Source organism: Typopeltis vanoorti, chromosome 14 (genome assembly GCF_054136105.1).
Source record: "Typopeltis vanoorti isolate ZY-2024b chromosome 14, IOZ_Tvanoo_1.0, whole genome shotgun sequence".
NCBI lineage: Eukaryota > Metazoa > Arthropoda > Arachnida > Uropygi > Thelyphonidae > Typopeltis > Typopeltis vanoorti.
Genome location: NC_143562.1, coordinates 72,947,029 through 72,970,810, shown reverse-complemented (window position 1 = coordinate 72,970,810; position 23,782 = coordinate 72,947,029). Strand labels below are relative to the sequence as shown.

The 23,782-nt window shown below is 36.3% G+C and overlaps 2 protein-coding genes across 8 annotated transcripts in view; one reads left to right on the top strand and one right to left on the bottom strand.

Annotated features, from left to right (window-relative positions):
* The window catches only part of LOC150099659 (DNA-binding protein RFX6-like), a 295,066-nt gene extending 289,504 nt beyond the window's left edge, over nt 1-5,562 (top strand). For 3 of the 6 annotated variants that reach the window (XM_090404483.1, XM_090404484.1, XM_090404485.1), the window contains 2 exons: nt 2,004-2,160; nt 3,387-5,562. In XM_090404483.1, coding sequence (XP_090260609.1) covers nt 2,004-2,160; nt 3,387-3,417 — 188 coding nt within the window. In that variant the 3' untranslated portion in view covers nt 3,418-5,562. The remainder of the gene's footprint in view (nt 1-2,003; nt 2,161-3,386) is intronic. The other 3 variants (XM_090404480.1, XM_090404481.1, XM_090404482.1) reach the window with 1 other exon arrangement.
* A 2,182-nt stretch (nt 5,563-7,744) lies between these two features.
* The window catches only part of LOC150099658 (lysosomal dipeptide transporter MFSD1-like), a 258,890-nt gene continuing 242,852 nt past the window's right edge, over nt 7,745-23,782 (bottom strand). For both annotated transcript variants that reach the window (XM_090403622.1, XM_090403623.1), the window contains exons 12-13: nt 13,258-13,372; nt 7,745-8,468 (exon numbers count right to left, since the gene is read on the bottom strand). In XM_090403622.1, coding sequence (XP_090259748.1) covers nt 8,328-8,468; nt 13,258-13,372 — 256 coding nt within the window. In that variant the 3' untranslated portion in view covers nt 7,745-8,327. The remainder of the gene's footprint in view (nt 8,469-13,257; nt 13,373-23,782) is intronic.

Here is a 23,782-nt window from a genome sequence, read left to right as displayed (position 1 = left end):
TAAATCAGAGAAGAACTGATCAGTGTTTTTCTCCAATGATGAGGAAAGAGGTACAGCAACGACGTTTATATATTATTCCCATTCATCTGCCCACAACAACTTTTATTTGTTATCCCCATTTATCTGCCCGCAATCATTAAGCTCGGCCCACAACAACAACGTTTATCTTTTATCCCCATTAATCTGCCCACGACATACTACGACGACACTCTGGTTTTCGACATGCAACATCCAGGTTAGTTTAGGTTAGGTTAGTTTATAATGATTTCTGATTTCATTGAGTGCAAAAGAAGTACTTTCCTTACTTTTTTCATTATAAACTAACCTAACCAATAAAGGTTAGGTTAGTTTATGATTTCCAACCGATAAAGGTCAGGTTAGTTTGTCAGTTTATAATGATTTCTGATTTCATTGAGTGCAAAAGAAGTACTTTCCTTACTTTTTTCATTATAAACTAACCTAACCTGAACTAAGCTGTTATAATTTCTATTGAGAATGAAAACCTATAAACATGTTTTTATTACATTTACCAGACTCCTCTAGGAATTATTCACTTTAACCGTAACATATACACACATGGACAAAGAAATTAGCTCATCAAGAAGGAAGCATAGAATTCAACTGAAATTTTATTGGTGTAATGATACAGGTGAGTGATGCACACGATGGCAAAAACAGAGCTGAAGGACAATTACAAAGGGATCTGTCGTATGCAATCCAGTCATCATCAATAGCGCATTGCACCGCCTCGTGCGGCGTTACATGCTGCAATACGGTCCGGCATGGTGGCGAACAGACGCCTGATGTTGTCTTGCGGCAGATTGGCCTACACGTGTTGGACGCTGTGCTTCAAATCTCGAATATTGTGGCACAGTGGGAGCTGGCATTTCAGCTGCTCCCAAAAATGTTTGATACGGGACAAGTCAGGCGGGCAGGCCATGGAAGTGTCTGTACACGACATAAGCAGGCCTGGGCAACCCGAGCCTTGTGCAGATGGGCATTATCCTCCTGGTATCCTGGCCAGGAATGGAAGAACGTGGGGGCGTAGGATGTCATCCACATACCCCTGCCCCCTCAATGTACCACTACGAGAGTTGATCGGCTATTGCAGGCTATGGCTCCCCAGACCATAATGCCTGCAGTGCGAGAGGTGTGGCACTCGATAGCGAGGTTGGGATTGTGTCCTTGACTAGGGGTCCTCCACACCCGGACACGATGATCATCTGTCCGCAAGACAAAGCAGCACTCATCGCTGAAGACCACATGTCACCAGTCTGTGGTGTTCCACATCTCTCTCGCCTGGCACCACTGCAAACAGAGTCGGCGATGTTGCGGTGTTAATGGGAGCACACACGTAAGGGGCTCTGGGATTATAGATTCACATCTACGAGGTGTCAGGAAATGATTCGTGGGCACACAGGAGCCCTTACATCTGGAACCCCGGTCCACTATACAGGAGCCTGTGTAGTGGACCGGGTCACTGTGGGATCCCTCCGTGCTTGCCACGCGATCCGTCGATACTCTAGGGTTGGTCCTCTTGATTCGACCGGTGCTGCTCTGCTGTGTGGCAGTGCTGGAATGTGTCCACAGCTCCCAACACTGTCGGATGGTATGGTCAGAACAGTTCATGTGCATGCCTATACGGCACGCCGACCACCCTCCAGTTTTTAGGCCAATGATCACGCCTCTGTCAAAGTCCGTAAGTTGCTTAAATCGACGTCTCTGGCATCTATCCGGCATTATTGTCACTCTGTACTCTAGCTTGCGTTGGCCATCGGCTTTATAAGGCTGCCGGTTTGTGCTTGCAGTGCCACGGTAGGGTGTGTGGGCATGTGGAATCGCACCAAACTTGGAATATTTGTATACCACCCCACACTCTAGCTATTTGCTTAGTTTCGCCATTGTACCATGTTTTCTTCCAGGTGCGCTAATTTCTTTGTCCCTGTGTGTGTGTATATATATATATATATATATTAATAAAGTTATATAAATTTCTATTTTAGATTCTACGTACACTGGAAATACTGCAGTTGATTTTTCTCACATGCAGCCAGTTGGTGAAAATCTAGGCTGTACAAGAAGAGAAACAGTGTATCCGCAACATCAAGGTTATGGATATCCCATGGCTTCCGATTTTCCAGGAGCTAACTCTTCAATCATGTAACTTAAACATATATCTATAATATAAATTAGATTTATCAAATTGTTTGTTGTAATGGTTTTCAACTTCTCTGTCACATGCTACTCTGTTCAGAAAGAAAATGCCATGTACTACTGTGCCATAGGGAAAAATTATCTAGTAAAGAACTAGATATGTTGAAAGTATTAATGCAGTTGCAGACAGTAGACATGCTTAACATCTGAGAGCAAAAACTTAAATCTGTTTTAATAAACTATTTTTAACAATAAGCATGTTATTTGTAATATAAAATACACTTATATGAGAATGCTTATGCAAAAAACTAGATATGCAGCACAGAATATGCAAAAATGAACAAGTTTTGAATGTATGGTAGTTTCTAGAAAGTGCCATAATTCTAAGTACCTATCTTCTAAAATCAACATTTAAAGAATTTTTTTTTCAGAAGTTTAAACTAAAAATGTCTGATTTAGACTAGAACGGCACAAACAGAAGACATGATCTTTGAAAACCTATTTAAATGCCTTCTGTTAGTTCATTTCACTACAATGTCTGCACATTTTGAACTTTTGGTTCTTGTGAGTGGCGAGCAGGAACCTAATTAGTTAATAAGGCTTTGCTGAAACCCCTTGAATGGTTTCAGCAAAGCCTTTGGGCACACAGGAGCCCTTACATCTGGAACCCCGGTCCACTATACAGGAGCCTGTGTAGTGGACCGGGTCACTGTGGGATCCCTCCGTGCTTGCCACGCGATCCGTCGATACTCTAGGGTTGGTCCTCTTGATTCGACCGGTGCTGCTCTGCTGTGTGGCAGTGCTGGAATGTGTCCACAGCTCCCAACACTGTCGGATGGTATGGTCAGAACAGTTCATGTGCATGCCTATACGGCACGCCGACCACCCTCCAGTTTTTAGGCCAATGATCACGCCTCTGTCAAAGTCCGTAAGTTGCTTAAATCGACGTCTCTGGCATCTATCCGGCATTATTGTCACTCTGTACTCTAGCTTGCGTTGGCCATCGGCTTTATAAGGCTGCCGGTTTGTGCTTGCAGTGCCACGGTAGGGTGTGTGGGCATGTGGAATCGCACCAAACTTGGAATATTTGTATACCACCCCACACTCTAGCTATTTGCTTAGTTTCGCCATTGTACCATGTTTTCTTCCAGGTGCGCTAATTTCTTTGTCCCTGTGTGTGTGTGTATATATATATATATATATTAATAAAGTTATATAAATTTCTATTTTAGATTCTACGTACACTGGAAATACTGCAGTTGATTTTTCTCACATGCAGCCAGTTGGTGAAAATCTAGGCTGTACAAGAAGAGAAACAGTGTATCCGCAACATCAAGGTTATGGATATCCCATGGCTTCCGATTTTCCAGGAGCTAACTCTTCAATCATGTAACTTAAACATATATCTATAATATAAATTAGATTTATCAAATTGTTTGTTGTAATGGTTTTCAACTTCTCTGTCACATGCTACTCTGTTCAGAAAGAAAATGCCATGTACTACTGTGCCATAGGGAAAAATTATCTAGTAAAGAACTAGATATGTTGAAAGTATTAATGCAGTTGCAGACAGTAGACATGCTTAACATCTGAGAGCAAAAACTTAAATCTGTTTTAATAAACTATTTTTAACAATAAGCATGTTATTTGTAATATAAAATACACTTATATGAGAATGCTTATGCAAAAAACTAGATATGCAGCACAGAATATGCAAAAATGAACAAGTTTTGAATGTATGGTAGTTTCTAGAAAGTGCCATAATTCTAAGTACCTATCTTCTAAAATCAACATTTAAAGAATTTTTTTTTCAGAAGTTTAAACTAAAAATGTCTGATTTAGACTAGAACGGCACAAACAGAAGACATGATCTTTGAAAACCTATTTAAATGCCTTCTGTTAGTTCATTTCACTACAATGTCTGCACATTTTGAACTTTTGGTTCTTGTGAGTGGCGAGCAGGAACCTAATTAGTTAATAAGGCTTTGCTGAAACCCCTTGAATGGTTTCAGCAAAGCCTTTATTAACAAAGCTTTCAACAACTACATAATTCTTGCCTCTTTTTCTCAACAAGGAAATTACCCATATTAAAGGATTATGTGAATGCACTGTGAAAAATTTAAAGTCTCTCACCATCTTTGTGGCCTTTTCAAAATCTCAACTTTTCTCTTTTCACCAAGAGACAAGTTTCCTCCACCAGATCCTCTACGCTTGCGGCTTGCCTAATTTTTGACAGCTGGAAGTTGAAATTTTTTTCACTTGGTTATACTATAAATTAAAGATGCCGATAAATTATATTCTTGGTTTCATCCTTTATTCAAGTATAAGTAAACAAAGTTTGTGCATGAAGTAACTTCATGACTGGGCTACTTGTGTATATATAGAGGCTAATAACTTCACATCAATTGCCATAGTATCCCATAATACAATGCACATATCCTTAGGGACAGTATAATGCTATGCATTATGGGAAGAGCCACTACCCATACCAGTTTCAACCTTTATTGAGGTCTCATCAGTGTCAGCCAGACCCAGAAGAATACCAAGTAGTCAAAAGGTGTCACACCTTATTATTAAAATACTCTTCATACACTTGGATAAAGGATGAAACCAAGAATATAATTTCTTGGCATCTTTAATTAATGACAATCTGGAAAATCTGCCTTTGAAAATCATGAGGAACAAATCTTATCTGCAACAATTCCATGCTAAGTGCAAACGCCTGTCAAATATGACAAATTCTGTATAAAAGCAGATTCCTCATGGAATGTGTATATAAGGAAACATGTGAAACATTACTACATTGTTGAAACTTTTAAATAGATCTGATGGCCTGTTTTTATTTCCCATAAGGGAGATATAGTACTTTTTTTTATCTAACTTTTCCTGTTTTTTTTTAAATTTAGAAATTGGTTGACTGTTTGTTACCTTGTTAAGCTTACAGCATTGTTGTTTTTCAGAATATTTGTTAATTGTATTATGTTGTTCAGTTCTTTAGTTTTACTAAAGATGCGTGAAAGACAAGTGAAAATTATACAATTAAAATTATTTTATTTAACACAACTTGCATGTTCATTTATTTCTAGTATTATGCCTACTTACATTCTTCCACTTCAAAGACAATGAACATATTAGAAAAGAATCTAATATGCATAGCATTCAAGAAAGTGTGAACCAAAGTAATCTAATGTGGGATGGTCACTTAAAGAGAAGAGAAGAGGAAAGGTTAGCAAAAAAGATGTTTAAAACCAGGATGGCAAGAAAAAGATAAAGCTCTTAGCAATTCAGTTAGTAGTCCTCTAGACAGCTGAAAAATTCTGATGATATTGAAGTCCTGATAGACGAGGAAAATTGTTGATAGGATGTTAGTAGTAGTGTTATCACAGAGTATCCTGTAACCCCCCCCCTCCTCCCACACATACATGAACGAGAGCAAGCGGAATTTGCTTGATTGCTCAGTACAACTGCAGTATTTTCTTGAGTTAAAATGAAAACACATGCAATAAAATCCAGATAATTCACTACCTTTTATATTCCAAAGTGAATCTTTTTCCTTACAACTAAATAGTGTGCAACTCATTTGATTTATTTTGAAATATAGCTATTATTTCAAAAAATAAAATAAAATAAATATATACATATAAATAAAATAAAAATTGTTATTCTTTAAGACTTGTTGAACTTTTTAAAAATTTGATGTGAAATCTAAGTTCTTGAAGTTGATGTGGCTATTAAAAAAGTGGGTTCTTTCCACCAGAGATAGTAGTGTAGACTACAGCGTTTCATTTTGAATGGGAAAGGAAAGACAGCAAATGTTAAGAACAATGGAATGATTTCCATTATGAGGCATCACATTTTCAAATTAAACATATCACCATGCTAAGGCATTATCAAAAGTTCATTCTCTTCCAGTAATGTTACTATGTCAGGCACTATAATAATCATCATTTCCTGACTTGTTATAGTTATGTTAAAGCTAGGTTATCAGTAGATTATTCATTATTTGAAGAAAATATTTTACCTTCATAAGAAAACAGTAAAAAAAAAAAATTGATTGTGTCTTTGGTCAGCCTTTATCCCTCATAACCTAACCTGGCAATGAAGTTTTGAATAGTGGTTAACAGTGATGGTGTAAATTTTAACCAAACGGATACCAAACACTTGTCCTTTCATTCCAAATCTTACTTTCATAACTATAAACTGCTACTTTTTTGTCTGTGCATAAATAATACAACTATCTCCATATTGCTGCTTCAGAGTGTGAGCAAATTAAATTAAAAAAAAAAAAAAACTAGTTAAAAGTTTTTCACTTGGTTTTATGGGATACTGAGGCAAGTGATGAGAACTTATACCACCTTTGCCATGAGTTGCCCCAGTCCTCAAAGATACTTCAGGTGCAAACTTTGTTTGCTTACACTTGGATAATGGATTAAACCAAGTATAATTTCTTGGTTTCTTTAATTTAAAAAAAAAAAAGCTATTTTTTTTATTTACATTACTTCTTATGTGTGTGTGTTTAAATGATAAATCTGCAAAAAGTATTTTCACTTTTTGTAATATTCAAATACAGAGGGACCTCAGTTGTTGAACATAATTCATTCCTAAAGGTTGTTCAGGAACCGATGTGTTTGAAAACTGAAACCATTTTCCCATAAGAATTAATGTAAAATGGTTTAATGTGTTCCCAAACCCCAGATGATTGCTTATTTAAACTTTTATAATAGTACTTCATGCATAAAATCTTATACAAAAAGAATAAACACAATAAATAGACAAAATATAGATGAAAATTTAACTTCATTTTAACTATACAGAGGAGAGTTGTAATTTACGAAAAAAAACAACAAAACACAAAGAAAATCAAGAAAATGCACTGCAAAATCGAGCAGGTGTCTGCACTGAGCCGAAGCTGCCGTGTAACTGAAGCTCTCCCGCCTTGCATCTCATCCTGCGGAGCGCGTAGTTACCAGTTTGTTTGTTTGGGAACAGAGATTTTGTTCGGGAACCAATTTGAGATGAGAGTCGTCCGACAACCGAGGTTCCACTGTACTTAAAATTTAACTTTCAGACATCTTAAATGTTACATCTTAACATACTTAATGTTAAGGGAAAATTATATGCTATTCATTTTTCTTCAAATACATGACATTAGAGAAAAAAAAATGATCTCCACTTAAACCAAAATTATTTTCTTTTGGATGTCAGAGTAATAGTTTTCCTTAGCAGGAATGGCCATGTAAGTTTTCAAAGCTTACAAGAAAGTAGTCACATTTCCAGTTTGTATATGAAAAGACAAAAATTCATATAAAGAGCAGTATTTTCTTTTTTCTTGAAAATATGGCCACCATATTTTTACGGTAACTTTATGAAATATATATTTTAATTTATAACTGATAGTCTTCTGGAGCTTCAAATTAAGCTTTTTTTTTTATTGTGAATAGCCATGATTAAATTTTCAATTTATTTGAACTTATTTAAGATCATTTATTTCTTATTGCTGTTAAAAAAAAAATCATCAGATCTTTATATCAAATATATAGTTACAAAACTTTTTATGTACAGTTATCTTTAAAAAAAATAAGACAGCATATAAAAGGTTGAAAATAGTTCCTTTATATGAGTAACTAATTCATTTTTACAACATAATTCACAATTTATACACTGCACATTGTAATAAGTCCTCCCCTACCCTTGCTCCTCTCTAAAATACTTAAACAGTCAGTTCTCATTATAGCAGTTTTTCACTATAACAAAGTATTACTTTAGTTTCAGTGAGTTTGCTATATATGAGAGAGAGAGCTGGTGTATGTGTATGTACACACACCAGCTCTTAGGAATGGAGTTGTAAGCAGATGACATAAGAAAAAATTAAAATGATGGATGACATTTATGTTAGGAAAAAAAGTATTTAATAATTGCAGAATTTTCATTCTGAAATTATTAAATTCAAAAGTTCCAATTTTTTTTTTTTTGAACTCTTGTGTCAGAATTTATATCCTTGAAAATATTAGTCCTTTTGTAATTTTTTAATGAAGAACTAATTTATGAATGCATATTTTGAAAATCATCAGGATCACTTTCATATTTTAAATCACTAAGATTTAAATGAGTTAAGAAATATGCTAAGCATAACTTGCAAAAAACATTTAATCTATACAAAACTACCACATAATTTATGTTCTGTAGTCATCATCACACTTTTCTACATGATTTTGTTCTTCTGTTGTTTCATCTATTGGAGTATTTAGTGATTTCACATCATCTTGATTTAACATCTCCTTCATTTGTTTGCGATTCAAATTGAGTATTCCTCCCTATTACAAGAAAATAGGTTAATGCACAGAATTGCTATCATAATAAATAAATTACTTTTCTTAATATGGAATACATTACCTTAACAAAAAAAATATTCAGCACTTTACTAACTTCAAGAAAATTTGTATATAAAGGAATTTTTATGTACACTAGATGAATAAACAAAAAGAATTTAATTTTTATAGTAACAAGTACATAAGAGATTGTTCAATCTTAGTATACTTGTACGATGGATGGACAGCTGAGAAGACAGAAGAAAATTTATAACACTGAATTTGAAAAAATTATGCTCTTTAGGAAATACACAAGAGGATGGGCTGGTTCAAAGAATAGCAGCAAAAGGTGAAAAATTTATTCTGTGAGTTTGGAGTTCTTAACTTGAGAAGGGTACTGAGTAGTCAGTGCACATTTTAACAGAATTACAGGGAAATTATTATGGGCTACTCCATGGAGCCCTTAGACTCATCGAGGGAAGCCCTAAAATTATTATATCTAGCAACCTCTCCAAGCAAAAAAAAAAAATTACTTCTAACATCCTTGCAAACTACACTTTTGCTCAGTTTCCAAGATGGCCCTTACTTCTCCCACCATCAGACCTGTTCTGAAAATTTTCCTCTGTATTAATCTTGTAAAAAAAAAAAAAAAACCTTCAGTAAATCTTCAACTTGTTCTCATAAGGGTCATTCCATAGACCTGCTACCATCGTGGTCACTTGTCTCTGGATTCTCTCCTCTTCTTCCTCATTGCCAAGAAACTCAGGGGTGACCAGAACTGCATGCAGTAGTCAAGACTCTCGATAAGCAGGAATAATAACCTGCTGGTCTCTGCACTTCAAAGTATTCTTCAGTAACCAAATAATCTGATGAGCTGCTTTTGCTATATGCCCTCTAAACTTTAATACCCTGTTCACTAACACTCCTGTTAGATTGTGATAGTGGAAATTTATGAATTCCTATCTTATCACAGTCTAACATGCTTTTCCAAACAAAAGAATGAGATAAATACAATAAATTGCCTCTAAGTGTAGAATAAGTATTATGTATATATAAATCAAGTGAGTTCTTTAATGAAAGGGTATTTTGTGCTGTTCATGAATGTGATTAAATTGATAAATTGATATTGAAGGTATAAAACATTAGCAGAGCATTATAAAATATGTATAAAAGAATTATAAAATGTAAGCACAAATTCAACGGTTGGGGGGGAGTCAAGTCCAAAGGTTACGCGAGGGAGCGGATCGCCCCGAGTAAACAATGACGTCAGCGTACGTGCGATTAGTGGCAGAGACGATGGACGCAGTGACGTAGTTGTTCGCTGGACATCGAAAGGGGCGAGAAACGCCGAGAAAAAGGAGGGTAATATAAGGGTCATGCGACCCTGTAGCAATGCTTTTTTCCTCCTAGATCTCTGGTGTGTTTCCCCTCTCGAGGCAAGGAAGGGTGCCAGTGCCCAGCAGTCGTGGGTTTCAGCGACAGTATCTCCGCGGAAAAGTCCGGCTGTCCACAGAAGGCCAGTTTCCTGTGAACTTATGATGCCATAAAGGAAGATAAGTAGACTTTGTTTGTGTTTCACTCAATATGAATGAAAGATTTGTGCCATGTTAACATGTTATAAAAGGGAACATTAACGATATAGGATAAGGTTGTATTGCTAGGACTTTAGAAGGATATTGAATTTATGTTTATTATCTGTCGTTGTGTTAAAGTTCGCCATTATATTGAATGAAATCAAGGATATGTTTAGAGTAAAGAATTGGCATAACATTAAGAGATTGTGAAAGATATGAATGTTATCTTGTGTAGTCTGACAGAGCTACGGAGTCTTAGATTGATTGTGATAATAGTACATGATTAATGCATTAACGAAGGTTAATATAATTCTTACTTTAGGAAGCTACTGTATAATATTTTATAAGTGTAATAGTAGTGTTTGAATTTTATATACCTTGTCTGAAACTCCCTTAAGATGGGATTTGATTTAGTGTTATTATGTCTATCAACTTTTGAGTATAATAAACCTTGCTTTTGATTCTAACAAAGAGTTTCTGTAATTTCTGGAATCCGATGCACCGCTTATAAAATATTAATGCGAACCTATGCGGGATATTAAAAGGGATATTTGAAAAGGGTATATTTTGGCCACGTCTGTAGAGTTAATAGGTATCATTAAGTACTGTCCTGAGATTACCTCTTGGTTGTTAATGTTTAATAATCTAATAGCACTAAGTGGCGCAGCAAAACAACTAAATTTCTTGGCGTTTTACGAGAGGTAAATCTTAGACACTCTGATACTGCCTCGATCTTGAGGAAATTCCATTGTTCCTCAGAGGTACCATGTGCTACCTGATAGTGTATTACGGAGATAGAGCAACAAAGGTTTAAAATAAGTGTGAATAAGAAGAAGCGACACAACATAAATGGCGCAGCGGTAGGATAGTTATAATAAGGAAGAAAAGGTTACAACATAAATAGCGCAGCCGATAAGGTTAATATAGAAGGAGGTTTAGGTAGAAAAGAATAAAAGGAAAAAATACAAAGTTGTACATGAAAAGACAAAGAAACATTACAACACTCCCAAATCTCTGGAATACAGTTGGTAATTTTTCACCCCATAACCTTACGTTTGCCATATTAAACTGACATCTATTCTCCTTTGCCTAGACTGCCAGTCTATCCAAATCATCCAGCAAAATTTTAACATATATATTAACCACTGCTCTACCCAATTTTGCATCATTGGCAAACAACTGAACAGTTCCTCTCATATCATTTCCTATATCATTAATGTACAAATTAAACAGTATCAACCAAGGAACAGAGCCCTGTGAGACACCAATAGTCATAGGTCTTCTTCTGAACTCTACTCCTGAATGAATTACTCTCTATCTCTTCATCAACCACCCTCTTATCCACCTCACCAATCCCATACGCTGCAGTTTATTGATTAGAATTTCATGTGGTATCCTGTCAAAGACTTTCGCAAAGTCCAGCAGTATCACTGTAAACTCATTACCTTTATCCAACTCAGCTGTTACTGTATTATAAAACGTGAGCAAGTTACTGGGGCATAATCTACCCTTCACAAAACCATGCTGCAACCCCCCCCCTCTCCATAAAGTATTCTCCCACTTCTATCCATTCCTGTATTTTGCTCTTGACCACAACTTCTGATATGCTGATCAGTTGGTAATTTGCTACATCAGTCTTGGAGCCTTCTTTATGCAATGGGACTAGCCCCAGAGCTGAGACTTAAATTAAACAATATGGTCAAGGGCACCAACAATTCCTACGTTGCTTCATGTAAATCTTGAGCTGGTATACCATCTGATCCCACAGCTGCATTCACATTAAGGTTCTGTAATATGCTATGCACCTCCATTTCATTTACCTCATTTCCAGTATAAGCCTTTGGCTCTCTCATATCTGCAATGTCACTACCTAGATGATATACTCTTGCAAAGTGTTCACTTAGAAATTCTACTATTTTGACTAATTCAGTTACCTCCCCACCATTTGGTATTCATTAAAATCATTCTGCCATAAACATTCTTCCTTTTACATGTAACATATTGAAAGAACTGTTTGGGATTATCTTTAGCCTGCATTGCTAATTTTCTTTCATACTCTGCATTTGCCTTTCTTACCACACTAGTTACCCTTCTGGCCTGTGTTTTGAACTGCTCATGTGCCTGCTGGTCACCTTTCTCCATGAATTCCCTCCACAATTTTTTCTTTTTCTTTTTTTGTAGTTCCAGCTTAATGACGATATTTATCCATTTAACTCCCACTTGATTTACTCTTCTGACTCTAGGTATGCAGCCCGCCATTACTTCCCCTCAAACACTCCTTTATCACTTCCCATGCACTATCAACATCCAGTCCTTGCAGTTTCACATACTATGGCACTTATCAAGCAAGCTCCTAAGCTTGTCATACTTACCAGCCCTGTAATTTCATATAACACCTCCCTTTAGACTGAAAATTCTGCACATTTAGCCATCTGAGTCAAGACCATATGCTCACTCTCACTAATTGGTTATAACACTCAAACCCCTAGTATATATCATATGCTGTCCCAGGTAATTATTCATATTTATTTTTGCTACGGTGTAGTAAAGTGGCTTTTACCGTAGCAAATATAAATTGGAAAGATTGTTCCTGGAATCAGCCTCAGCTCTAAAAACTTCCAAATCTCAACAAATTTGGGAAGCTTGCATCCTTAGAACATCAGCCCAACAGCCAAGACAATCCAATTTAGCCTGCTGGGGGACACCTTTAGGACTCTAGGATCAACGCCAGTTTCCTTTTTCAGCCTCATTTGCTTGTTGTTAGTGCCTGTGTGCACATATCATAGCTTTATGTTCCCAGAAGATGGTAATGTAACATTTCTGAAATATTGGAAGGTATTGATTAAAATTTTAGTATACATTGTCATTTCCTGAAAAATTTAAAGTCATGTGTAACCAAAATATAAGTTTATCTACAAGTATCATGTAATTTACTGTAAACAAAACATCTCTAGACCCAACAAGCTGCATCGTGATAAGTTTTTCACCTTTGTATCTAAATTCCTTCAGTGTATCTTCTTACAAAGTTACTTTATTAAATAATTCATATTTCTTGCTACACTAACTATTTTTAATTTCCCCCAGTGCCTTGAAATAAAATACTTAAGAAAAGGGCATCTGGTAGTTCAATGATACTTTCAAAAATTTATGTACTACATTTATAACTTTAATGTAAATCTGTCAATCAGAATTATAGTTTAAAAAAAAAAAAAAAGCCTTACCTTCTTGTGATCTGCCACATTTAAAAAACCTGTTGATATAATACAAGCAATTACATTTCCAAACAGGTAAATCATCACATATTTCCATCGATGTAGTATCTCATTTTGATTTGAACTAAAGGTAAAAGGGAAAAAAAAAAATAAATTGGAAGACTGAATGAATGCCAACCTCTGAAAAACTATATGGTGTGTGCCAAAAAATTGCATGCGTAAATAAAATTATGGTTGTTATACAATGATAACAGAATGTTGTATTATTGCAATTCTTTGGAATAGCAAGGCTTTTAAAATATTTTAATATCCAGCAGGTAAGATTTTAAATATTAGCTTTGAATTTTTACATTTACTCAGCATGCATGCATGTGTAAGCAGTGATTACAGCTTAATTCTTTATTGTAAAGATGCCTCACTTATCAGGGTAAATATTATTATTCCTCACCTTTCTTTTAGTGTTACACAGTGATCAGAATTCATTTTAGACAAATTATGGTGACTACAACTGTGTTAGAAATAATTTTAATTTCCTGACATTTCGACCTTCATATTAAGGTCATCATCTGGTGTATATATACACACACACACACACACACACACACACACACACACACACACACACACACACACACACAGAGACAATTATTTGAATAAAAAAAAAGTGATTCTACTAGCCTGAACTAGTGAAAAAATAAAAATAAAATAAATAAATGAAATAAAATAACTACATCAAAGCTATATTAGAAATTCTGCTCAGAAGTTCTGTGGGTATCGAGACAAAGAAAAGAATCATAAGAACATTAGTGTGGCCAGTTTTCACATATGGAAAGTGGGACCTGGATATTCAAGAAGAGAGTAAGACAACAGATAATGGCTTTTGAAATGTGGTGCTGTAGGAGAGCTCTGAAAAGCTCATGGATGGGACATGTACTCAGCAGGATATAGGGTACTAACAGTTTTAGAAGGAAAAATTATGGGAAAAGGATCAAGAGGCAAAAAAAAAAACAAAGGACATGGCTTGAAGATATAAGATCATGGACAGGATCACATGGATATGCAGAAACAAAAAGGAAAGCCACCAACAAAAAGAACCGGAAGGGCATGGTGCTGCACCCTCTCACTGAGAAAGCTACATTCTATTTATATATAACAGAGAAAAATTTTTCCACATAGATAGTATGTGGAAAAATATGTTTTATTACAGCAAAAGTGATGTCCTAATTTAACATGAGAATTGTTATATTAGATTTAAGATTCTGGATTACCTATAGTCCTATTTATAATTAACTCTTAGGGAGAAAGGTTATGTGGATAGAATATGTGCCTTCCATAGACCATCATTATTGTTAAGATTGGGGGTGATTAAAGAGAATTTCACAGGCCACTTTAAATTTACATTCATACCATGTTTTGGTGATGTAAACAACAGATGCTTTTCCAGTCCATTCTGTGTAAAGTATTCAGGGCATGATCAAAAAGGCCAGCTTTACCATAATTATTAAATTTGCTGTGCCGTTTATGTTCCTTTTTTCTGATAGGTATTGTGTGTCCTGTTTCCCCCATATAGAGCAAATTACAGGTGCAATGAATACGGTACAGTATACTCCAGGGTGGGCCAGCAGAGGAAGTGGATCCTTGGATGTGTTGAGTAAGTTCTTTAATTTTGCAGGAAGCTTTAAGGTTGTACTTCTGTTTATTTTATCTGATATCCCTTTAATGTATGGAATGATTACAGTTTCATTGTAGTCTAGTTTATTTTTGTTTTTAAGTAAGATCTTGTTGATAGTATTTGGGCTGTAGCCATTTTTTAGGAAGGTATTACTGATAATTTTTAATTCATCTTTAAGTGCTTGTTCATTGGAGCAAATCTTCAAAGCACTGTTTTTTAGTGTGTTAAAGACACCTAGTTTTTATGATGGGTGGTGGTGGTAGGAGTTTATGTGAATGTTTCCAGTAAACAGTGAAGGAAAGACTGCCAGAAGGAAGACGTGTGAAAAGTGTATCTAGAAAAGGAAGCATATTCTGCTTTTCAATTTTTCATTGTGAATTGTATGCGTTTGTGTTGTTTGTTTAGGTGGCTGAGGAAAGTGTCTAGAGGCCATGGGACCAGATAATGAAAACATTGTCAACATATCTAAGCCAGACTTTGGGTTTTAAAGGAAAGGAATCTAGAGCATGTTACTCAAAATATTCCATACAAAAGTTAGCAATTGGGGGGGATAATGGTGAGCCCATGGCTTTGCCTTCTTTTTGTAGGTCGAAAGTGTTTTGTCACACAAAATAGCCAGAACATATGCAAAGAGCACTGTGATATCAGGAGGGAATTTGTCAAGAGGGCAGAGATGTCAAAACTGACTAATAAATCACCTTTTTCCAGTGCTGTCTTTGATTTTATTTACAAAGTGTTGTGTGTTTTTAATATAGGAGGGGGATGACTTACCTACTCCTTTAGTGTTGACGCTAGTTTCTTGGCTAGGTGATAATTGGGACTGTCTATACCTTCAATTATCGGCTGGAATGTTCTGTTTGTGAATCTTTGGTAAACCATAAATTCTCAGGGAATGAGCACAGTGTGGAAGTAATTTTTTAACTGTGTCTTCGGGCCGAGAAGTGACTGATTTAAGTAGCTTTTCCATTTTCTTTTGTATTCGATTGGTTGGGTTATAGTTAACAAGTTGGTAGGTGCTGTTGTCTGAGACTATTAGATTCATTTTTTCTAAATATGTTGTTCGGTTTAAAATAATTGTGGCACTGCCTTCATCAGCTCTAGTTATTATGATGTCTGGATTTAATTTTAGCGATTTCAAAGCTGCCAATTCAGATTTGGTTAGGTTGCTAGTTATTGTTTTCTTCTAATTTACAATTAGAATAGTAAGAGTATATGTGGAATATCATACATTTTTCCCACTAAAATTCTTCATTTCAGGTTTATAAACTGGAAGACTTTCTCACACAGATTGATGTATGAGCATGTAGCTATGTGAAGCTCTGAGGTCAGTATATTGTTTCTAGTTAACCATCTGGAAGGATTAATAATGCACATGCAATATAGTAAATATTCATCACTTTTTTTTTAAATTAAGATGCCAAACACTGATCATTAGGGAATTAGGAAACAAATTATATTCTTATAATAACATACCATTTGACGGTGCTAGGAGTTTGTTAATAAACTTTGACTTAAGTTTATTAACAAACTTTAAAATTACTTTTAAAGTTTTACTAATTACTTTTTTCTTAATTTAGGTTTACTTCCAGTTAACATATGTCTTAATATTTGTATAAACTGTTATAACTGCTAAGTATAGGATTATACTTAGTACAGCTATTACAAGTATAGGAATATTCTGTAAAATATAGGAATATCCAATAAATATTCTGTCTTGATACCTTTTTGCTTTGGGCATTGACAGTTTCTGTCTAATTCAGTTATGATAAAAATTTAAATATCACGACTGAAGGCTTTTTCATTTCATCTGGTTTCAGCACAAATGTGCACAGTTTAAACATCACTTGACTGCACAATCACCACAGCAATATTAGTTTATAAGAACTGCTTGCATCATGTGTTCACCATATATACATAGAACTTGATTAGTTTAGCTGTGGACACTAGTTATCACACATTAATAAGCAGGGATTAAAGAATTTGTAAAAAAACTTTGATGCTAGCCATTTTATTATTTTCATGGAATAAACAAGCCAAACTGGCTCAGTTGAAATAGACTTTTAGTCGTCAATGATGATCAAACAAATATTTTTTGACTTCTGGTGATAGTCATCAATGTCATGTATTGCAAATTTCTAAAGATATGCACTATATAGAGATAATTCTTTATTTATTTTTTGACTGTTAGAAAAAACATGCGCATGATGTAGAACAACACTGTATGAAGGATGTAATGGACCTACAGAAAGTTACAACTATAATGTTGTTCTACATCATGCAATACTGCATCATATGCATGCTTTGTTCAACATAGTAAAAAAATAATTCTCTATATAGTTAAACATAACATATTAAACAAAGCAGATTTTTACCTCCTAGATGAGTCTTTGACTCCGAGGTCTTGTTTTAATAATAATAATAATAATAATTTTTTTTTCTGAGTTTATTGACACACTCGACAATTTACTATACAGGTAATTTGAAAATGTGACCATTTTTAATATTACTTATAAGCATTTTCTTGGAGAGAATTCCCCTCCAAACACACACAAGAATTTTTTATTATTAAAACTTCTTGAATGGAGCTTGCATGCATGTAACTTTCTATAGTCCTAAGTTTAACTACAGTATTTTTAAAAATGAATACCATTTTTGAACTGAAAAGGGAAGAGAAAATGAAAGAGTGTTTATTTAGGATTTTTTTTTCTCTATATAGTCATTTTCTGGTATTTTCTTAAGTAGAAACAAATTACTGATATAAAGAAAATGCTTCAATTAAAAACAAACAAACAAAAAAAACAACATTTTGTAAGTATTCTCAACAAAATTAAAACAATGGCACAAGCAACACTGATGGTATCACATACTGTAGCAGAGCAGCACAGTTCTGATTATATCTACCATCCTAGCACGGGCCAGTAATGAGAATACCAAAAAAAATAAAATAACTAAATAAAAATTCACAAAAACTGAATTCACACTAATAGGGAATGCCAAGTAATAAATTTAGTTTAATCCTTTATCCAAGTGTGAGCAAACAAAGTTTGCGCCTGAAAATATCTTCAGGACTGAGGCAAGGTGGTGCAATTGTTGGTAACTCAGAGCAAAGGTGGACCAAGTTCTCATTACTCCTTGTCTCAGTATCTCCCACCATGCAACGCACATCTCCTTGCAGACATGTATAATGCTATGTATTGAGGGAAGGGCCACTATCCAGACCGGTTTCGACCTTTATTGAGGTCTCGTTAGTGGGAGGCAGACCCAGAGGTGGTGACACTAAGGCAGAAGCAAGAGAGGTCATATTTACCTATATGAGTTGTCAACTGGTGTACCACCTTATTATTAAATTACTCTGGATTTAGAGAAACATGCTGGAAGTATATTTTGCATTTGGTTAGACTATAATAAATTTAGTTTAATCCTTTATCCAAGTGTGAGCAAACAAAGTTTGTGCCTAAAAATATCTTCAGGACTGAGGCAAGATGGTGCAACTCGGAGCAAAGGTGGACCAAACTGAGACAAGGAGAGATGAGAACTTGGTCCACCTTTGTTCCGAGTTGCCTCAGTCCTGAAGATATTTTCAGACGTAAACTTTGTTTGCTCACGCTTGGATAAGGAATTAAACTAAATTCATTATAGTCTAACCAAGTGCAAAATAAACTTCTGTTAAAACTATATTTGCTTCTACTTTGTATATTCCTATCGTTGCTATTGTCTTTACCACTGTTTTCTACACTCTCCCATACAGTTACTTCCTTTCCGGCTTCTGTAATAGTTTTCTAATAAGTCAGCTATCACTTTCTTTTTCTTAAACAAACCATGATTCAGGCCGCTCTTAAAATTTTGTCACGTGTAATCCTTTCATTCATTAGGGCTTTGTCTATGCATGGGACAAGGCCCTAAAGTTATGTCCTCTGAGACAGTCCGCTGTTTAAATATTAACGAATTTATTTTTTTGCTGCACCAGCCAATACAGAGGATAGATAAGACTCTTATCCAAGGTGGCTATCTCAGAATAATACACAGTAATAAAATTTCAAACTCTAATCTAACTGTTCTCACTTCTCTTTGTTTTACATGCAGTCGTGGCCTGAAAGATTAAACTACCTTCATATGTCCCTCCTGCTAGGTTCGTTAGTAATTTTATGAGTGGCTATTTGAATTCATAAAATAGGCTGGATTCAGGCAGATGATATAAAACATATTTATTAAGGCTTAAGAGATATACAAGAAAAATATAAGGTACATGATTAACTTAATCACCTTCCTAGCAAAATTCTGATATCAATACTAACACTATAATGCATAAATCATAACTTGGACCATAGAGTTCCTATAAACCTACAATTTTCCAGCTTAAATTATTTTATCATCAATCACCAAGGTCACTAATCATCTCTCACAATATATCAAAGTTATATCACATACAGATCCTTTCTAGGGAAACATTTCGCTACCAGGGACAGGTTACTGCCAAATGGGATAATCACAAAAAATTCTCTACAACTTGTCCATTCATAAATTAACCTACAGAGTTCACTCATATCTTGAATTTGAAATCAGATACTTTAACATTCTACGTTACCATCCCATGGAATGACTTTCTGTTCTGTCTTCAGCCTTGTCTGAACATCAAGGCACCTATGTGGGCTACTGTTCTTCGGGTCACTTATGATAGCAGCACGATCAGGTTCTCCGAGTCGATGAGGCAATGTGCTGTTCTGGTCTTTCTGTGGAACCGCAGGAACACATCTATATCATCGGTCACTTAATATAGCTTAGCTATTCTGTTATGAAGAGATAGCTAGCTCTGTCTCACGAACCTCGATAAGCCTTTCATGACTTCTACTGCCGACCCAGAATCATCCTGTTGGCGGAGATAGAGAGCCAACGTCCAAGAGCGCAGGAACCAGGAACCAAAAAAGCCTCGTGGTGGTGGTGGTGGGGGGGGCTTGACCCTTATATTTTCCCTCTTTCTCGGAGATTCTCACGCTTAATTATGTCGATTACCGCACGGCACTCATTCACTTGTGTGTGGCGTTCTTCCGAGAATGCGTTCTAGCTTCACTTTCCTTATAAATTCTCCTTTCCTCAGGCCATACGTTGTACTTTGTACTTGTTAAAGTGTGACCCTTGGACTTTAGCTTACACTCAACTTGCTTTTACACAATACATAGAATGGGATACTCTAATTAAATAATAACCTTAAATAAATTCCTTCATTTGACTCTGTACCAAACGGGTTAAGTCACACATTTCTTCAGTTTTGCCTTAAATTATAATGTACATTTCAATTTCCATGCCAAAACAACGTTTTTCTTAGAATGAAATATTTGATATATATATATACTGCATTCCTATATTACCCAGAGGCAAACATATGTGCTTACTTATTTATTGGGGAACCCATGTCGAACTGTGATAAGATAGGAAATCTTAATTTCACAATTCAACACTTCCAACATCTTTCTCTAAATCCAGAGTAATTTAATAATAAGGTGGTACACCGGTTGGCAACTCATATAGGCAAATATGACCTCTCCATTGCTTCTGCCTTAGTGTCACGGTAGTGGAGAATGATGGTGGCTCGCGTGTTAGTTTCATGTATTATTGATGGTGAATTGCGAATCTGATTGGTAATGTTTTTAGCGATTTATGCTTTAGTGACAAGTATTATGTTCACATGTGTTGATCAATCATTTTGATCACGAAAAGTTTTTGTAAGTTGCAATTGAGTAAATACTTTAATTTCCAAATCATTAGTTCCATTGGAAACCATCGTCTAAGCCTAATCACAGAGTATACTAAATTATATACTGTACTTGCTACTGGATCCAATCCACAGCATTATTGTAATTTTCTCAAACGCTTCATTACCATGGCAAAACCTTTAAATGAGACCATTTTCGAGGAGGTTTATAATGAAATCCTCAGATTGGAAAAACTGCTGAGTGATGGCTGGCCGGGAAAAGTTAAACTTTTTGACTCATTCCCACCCTTTGCAGTCTCCCCCATACTTTGAAGATGTACGTGTATGCAAAAAGCACAAAACCGCTGAAACAGAATCTCCCATAGATTTTTGGTATGGATGAGAACACTCCCAGTTCCAATCCCTCAACTGCCATGAAAGAGAGGGTTCCACCGATAGTCCTCCGCGAAAAGAAAAGATGGACACACTTAAGGTCCACCATATAAATTCATAGATACAGTATCTCTCGGCCAAGAACACGGATGATGGTATAAAAATTCAGCCGGCTACTGTGACAGACTACAGGAAACTAACCAAAGTGTTAGACTAGCAATATTCAATACCACACCTATTCTCTTGGTTCGGAGAAAAATCTCAAGGTGGTACTGCAGGGTGTCATGGATGAACTACAGATGAAATTGAGGCAGACCTCCACCACCAGGACCTGCCACCTATTAAGATCAGTAGAATGACTAGAGCAGACAAAACCCCTATGCCTCTGGTCTTAGTTGAAATTCACAAAGCCTATAATATCTATGATTTAACATCAGTCTGTGGACTTCGGATCACCCAGAGCCATTCCGCAAAAGGGCATCTACTGGTCAATGCCATAGATGCCAAAAATTTGGCCATGCTCAAAGGCTCTGCAAGGCAGAGTACAAATGCCTGAAATGTGCTAAGAACCACCCCACGAACACCTGCACAAAACTAAAAACTACCTCAGCTAAATGTGCCAACTGTGGTGGCCCTCATCCAGCGAACTACAAGGGATGTACTCAGCACCCAAAGAACAGATGGGTGGAGATAGCTAAACCGCCCTCTTCCTCTAGTAAAAGAACACCCGAGGCCCGCACTCTACAGCAACAGTCGATGACCTTCAAAGACAGTGGAAGCCAAAGGCAAACAAGAAGTTATGCTGATGTGGCCCACACAAACAAACCAACAGCACCTACTAATCTGACAGCAGTTATTACAGACTCTTTTAGCTAACATGCTACAAGATTTCAGCCTGTCTAACCCTTCAGCAATCTCCACTAAAAGAGTCCTACGGGAAACTCAGGCCATCCTCACAGCAATCATAAATGAATAAAAACAAACTCATTCCAACCTCCCTTCAGATCATTGCATGGAATGCAAATGGCTTAAGGAACAAAATTCTGGAGCTACAAGATTTCACCTACAGATACCAACCAGATATTATACTAATCAGTGAAACTCATCTTAGACCCTCAGACAGCACCAAAATACGGTGTTATCTCATGTACAAAAATGACAGATCCAACTACAGAGGCGGTGGCACTGCCATCTTCATTAAAAATTATATTAAGCACCATTCTGTAAACAACCCACCAACCACTAACCTTGAAATTATAGGCATGGAAGTTTTCACCAGCTCTGCTGGCAGATTGAAAATCTATTCAACTTACAATGCACCCTTAAAAACTCCATTGCACACTGATCTAAATGTCATTTTAGGAGTTAGAATGCCCATCATTATTGCTGGGGATTTAAACTCCAAACCCTGCTTGGAATTTTAGAACAACCAACAACACAGGATCAAAAGATGCTGTTGTGGCTGGACTTACCGAACCACCTCATCTCAGTACGTTTGGCACTGCTGACATCCTGGATATAGCTATCCTGCAAGACATTAAACTTCAGTACAGCCCTTAAATCACTAAACGAGCTGTCATCGGATCACAACCCAATTCTACTACAATTGGGAGAACAAGAATACCTGTCTCCTCCCTCTCACTCATGCATACCGTGGGACAGATTGTCTAAAGCACTTAGGGATCAAATTGGACCTGTCCCTCATATATGCACAGAATAAGATGTGGAATCTGCAGTGACTAGCCTCACCCAACAAATTAAGTCTGCTATAACGGTTGCCACCTTCTACAAATCTGTCCCCAAGCCTGGTTGTTTGCCCAAGGATATTATAGACCTGATCAGAGAGAAGAACAGAGCTAGGAAGAGATTTCGTAACACACGAGCACCTCAGGACAAAACAGTTCTTAATCTAAGTTGTCATATGAATGGGGCAGTGAGAGATGCCCTTAAAACTCATAGAAACAAAGTTTGGGGATGAAAAGTAAGCCCCTATCTCACCTATTGATCACTCTATCTGGGGATTACTGAGAAACGTCAAAAATAAAAACAGATCCCCCCCCCCCATAATCTCTAACCAGGGCCTAGTTCACACAGATGTAGACAAGGCAGAAGCCATAGTAAAGAATCTAGAGGAGCAGCAAACCTTCATATGACAACTTAGATTTCAATCACTCATATAAAATCCACAGACAGGTCAGGCATGTGTTAAAACTCCCAGATACCAGTGCTGACCATATTGCACTCACATCACCTGTTGAAATATATGATATTATTAAAAAACTAAAGAACAATAAACCTCCTGGACCAGATGGTATCTCAAATAGGGTGATCAAACTACTGCCCCGTAAAGCTGTAGTGCACTTGACTATAATCATTAATGCCATCTTAAGGTTTCACTATTTTCCTTCCATCTGGAAACAGGCTGATGTAATCCCAATTCATAAACCAGGTAAGGACCCGCACCTCCCCCCACAATTATCGTCCAATCTGGGTAAGGTTGCAGAGAAGATCATCCTCTCTCGACTTCAAGCCTCTGTAAACGAATTAGACATCATTCCTAAAGAGCAGTTTGGCTTTCGGCAGCACCATAGTACTACCATACAAATCCATAGAATTGTGGAATACATCACCACCACAAGCTTTAACTGGCACCAGTGCACAGGAGCTGTTTTTCTAGACCTATCCAAAGCATTTGACAAAATATGGCATTTTGGACTGCTACACAAACTTATCTCAGCCGGTACCTCACTAAAAATGATTCATCTAATCCGATCATATCT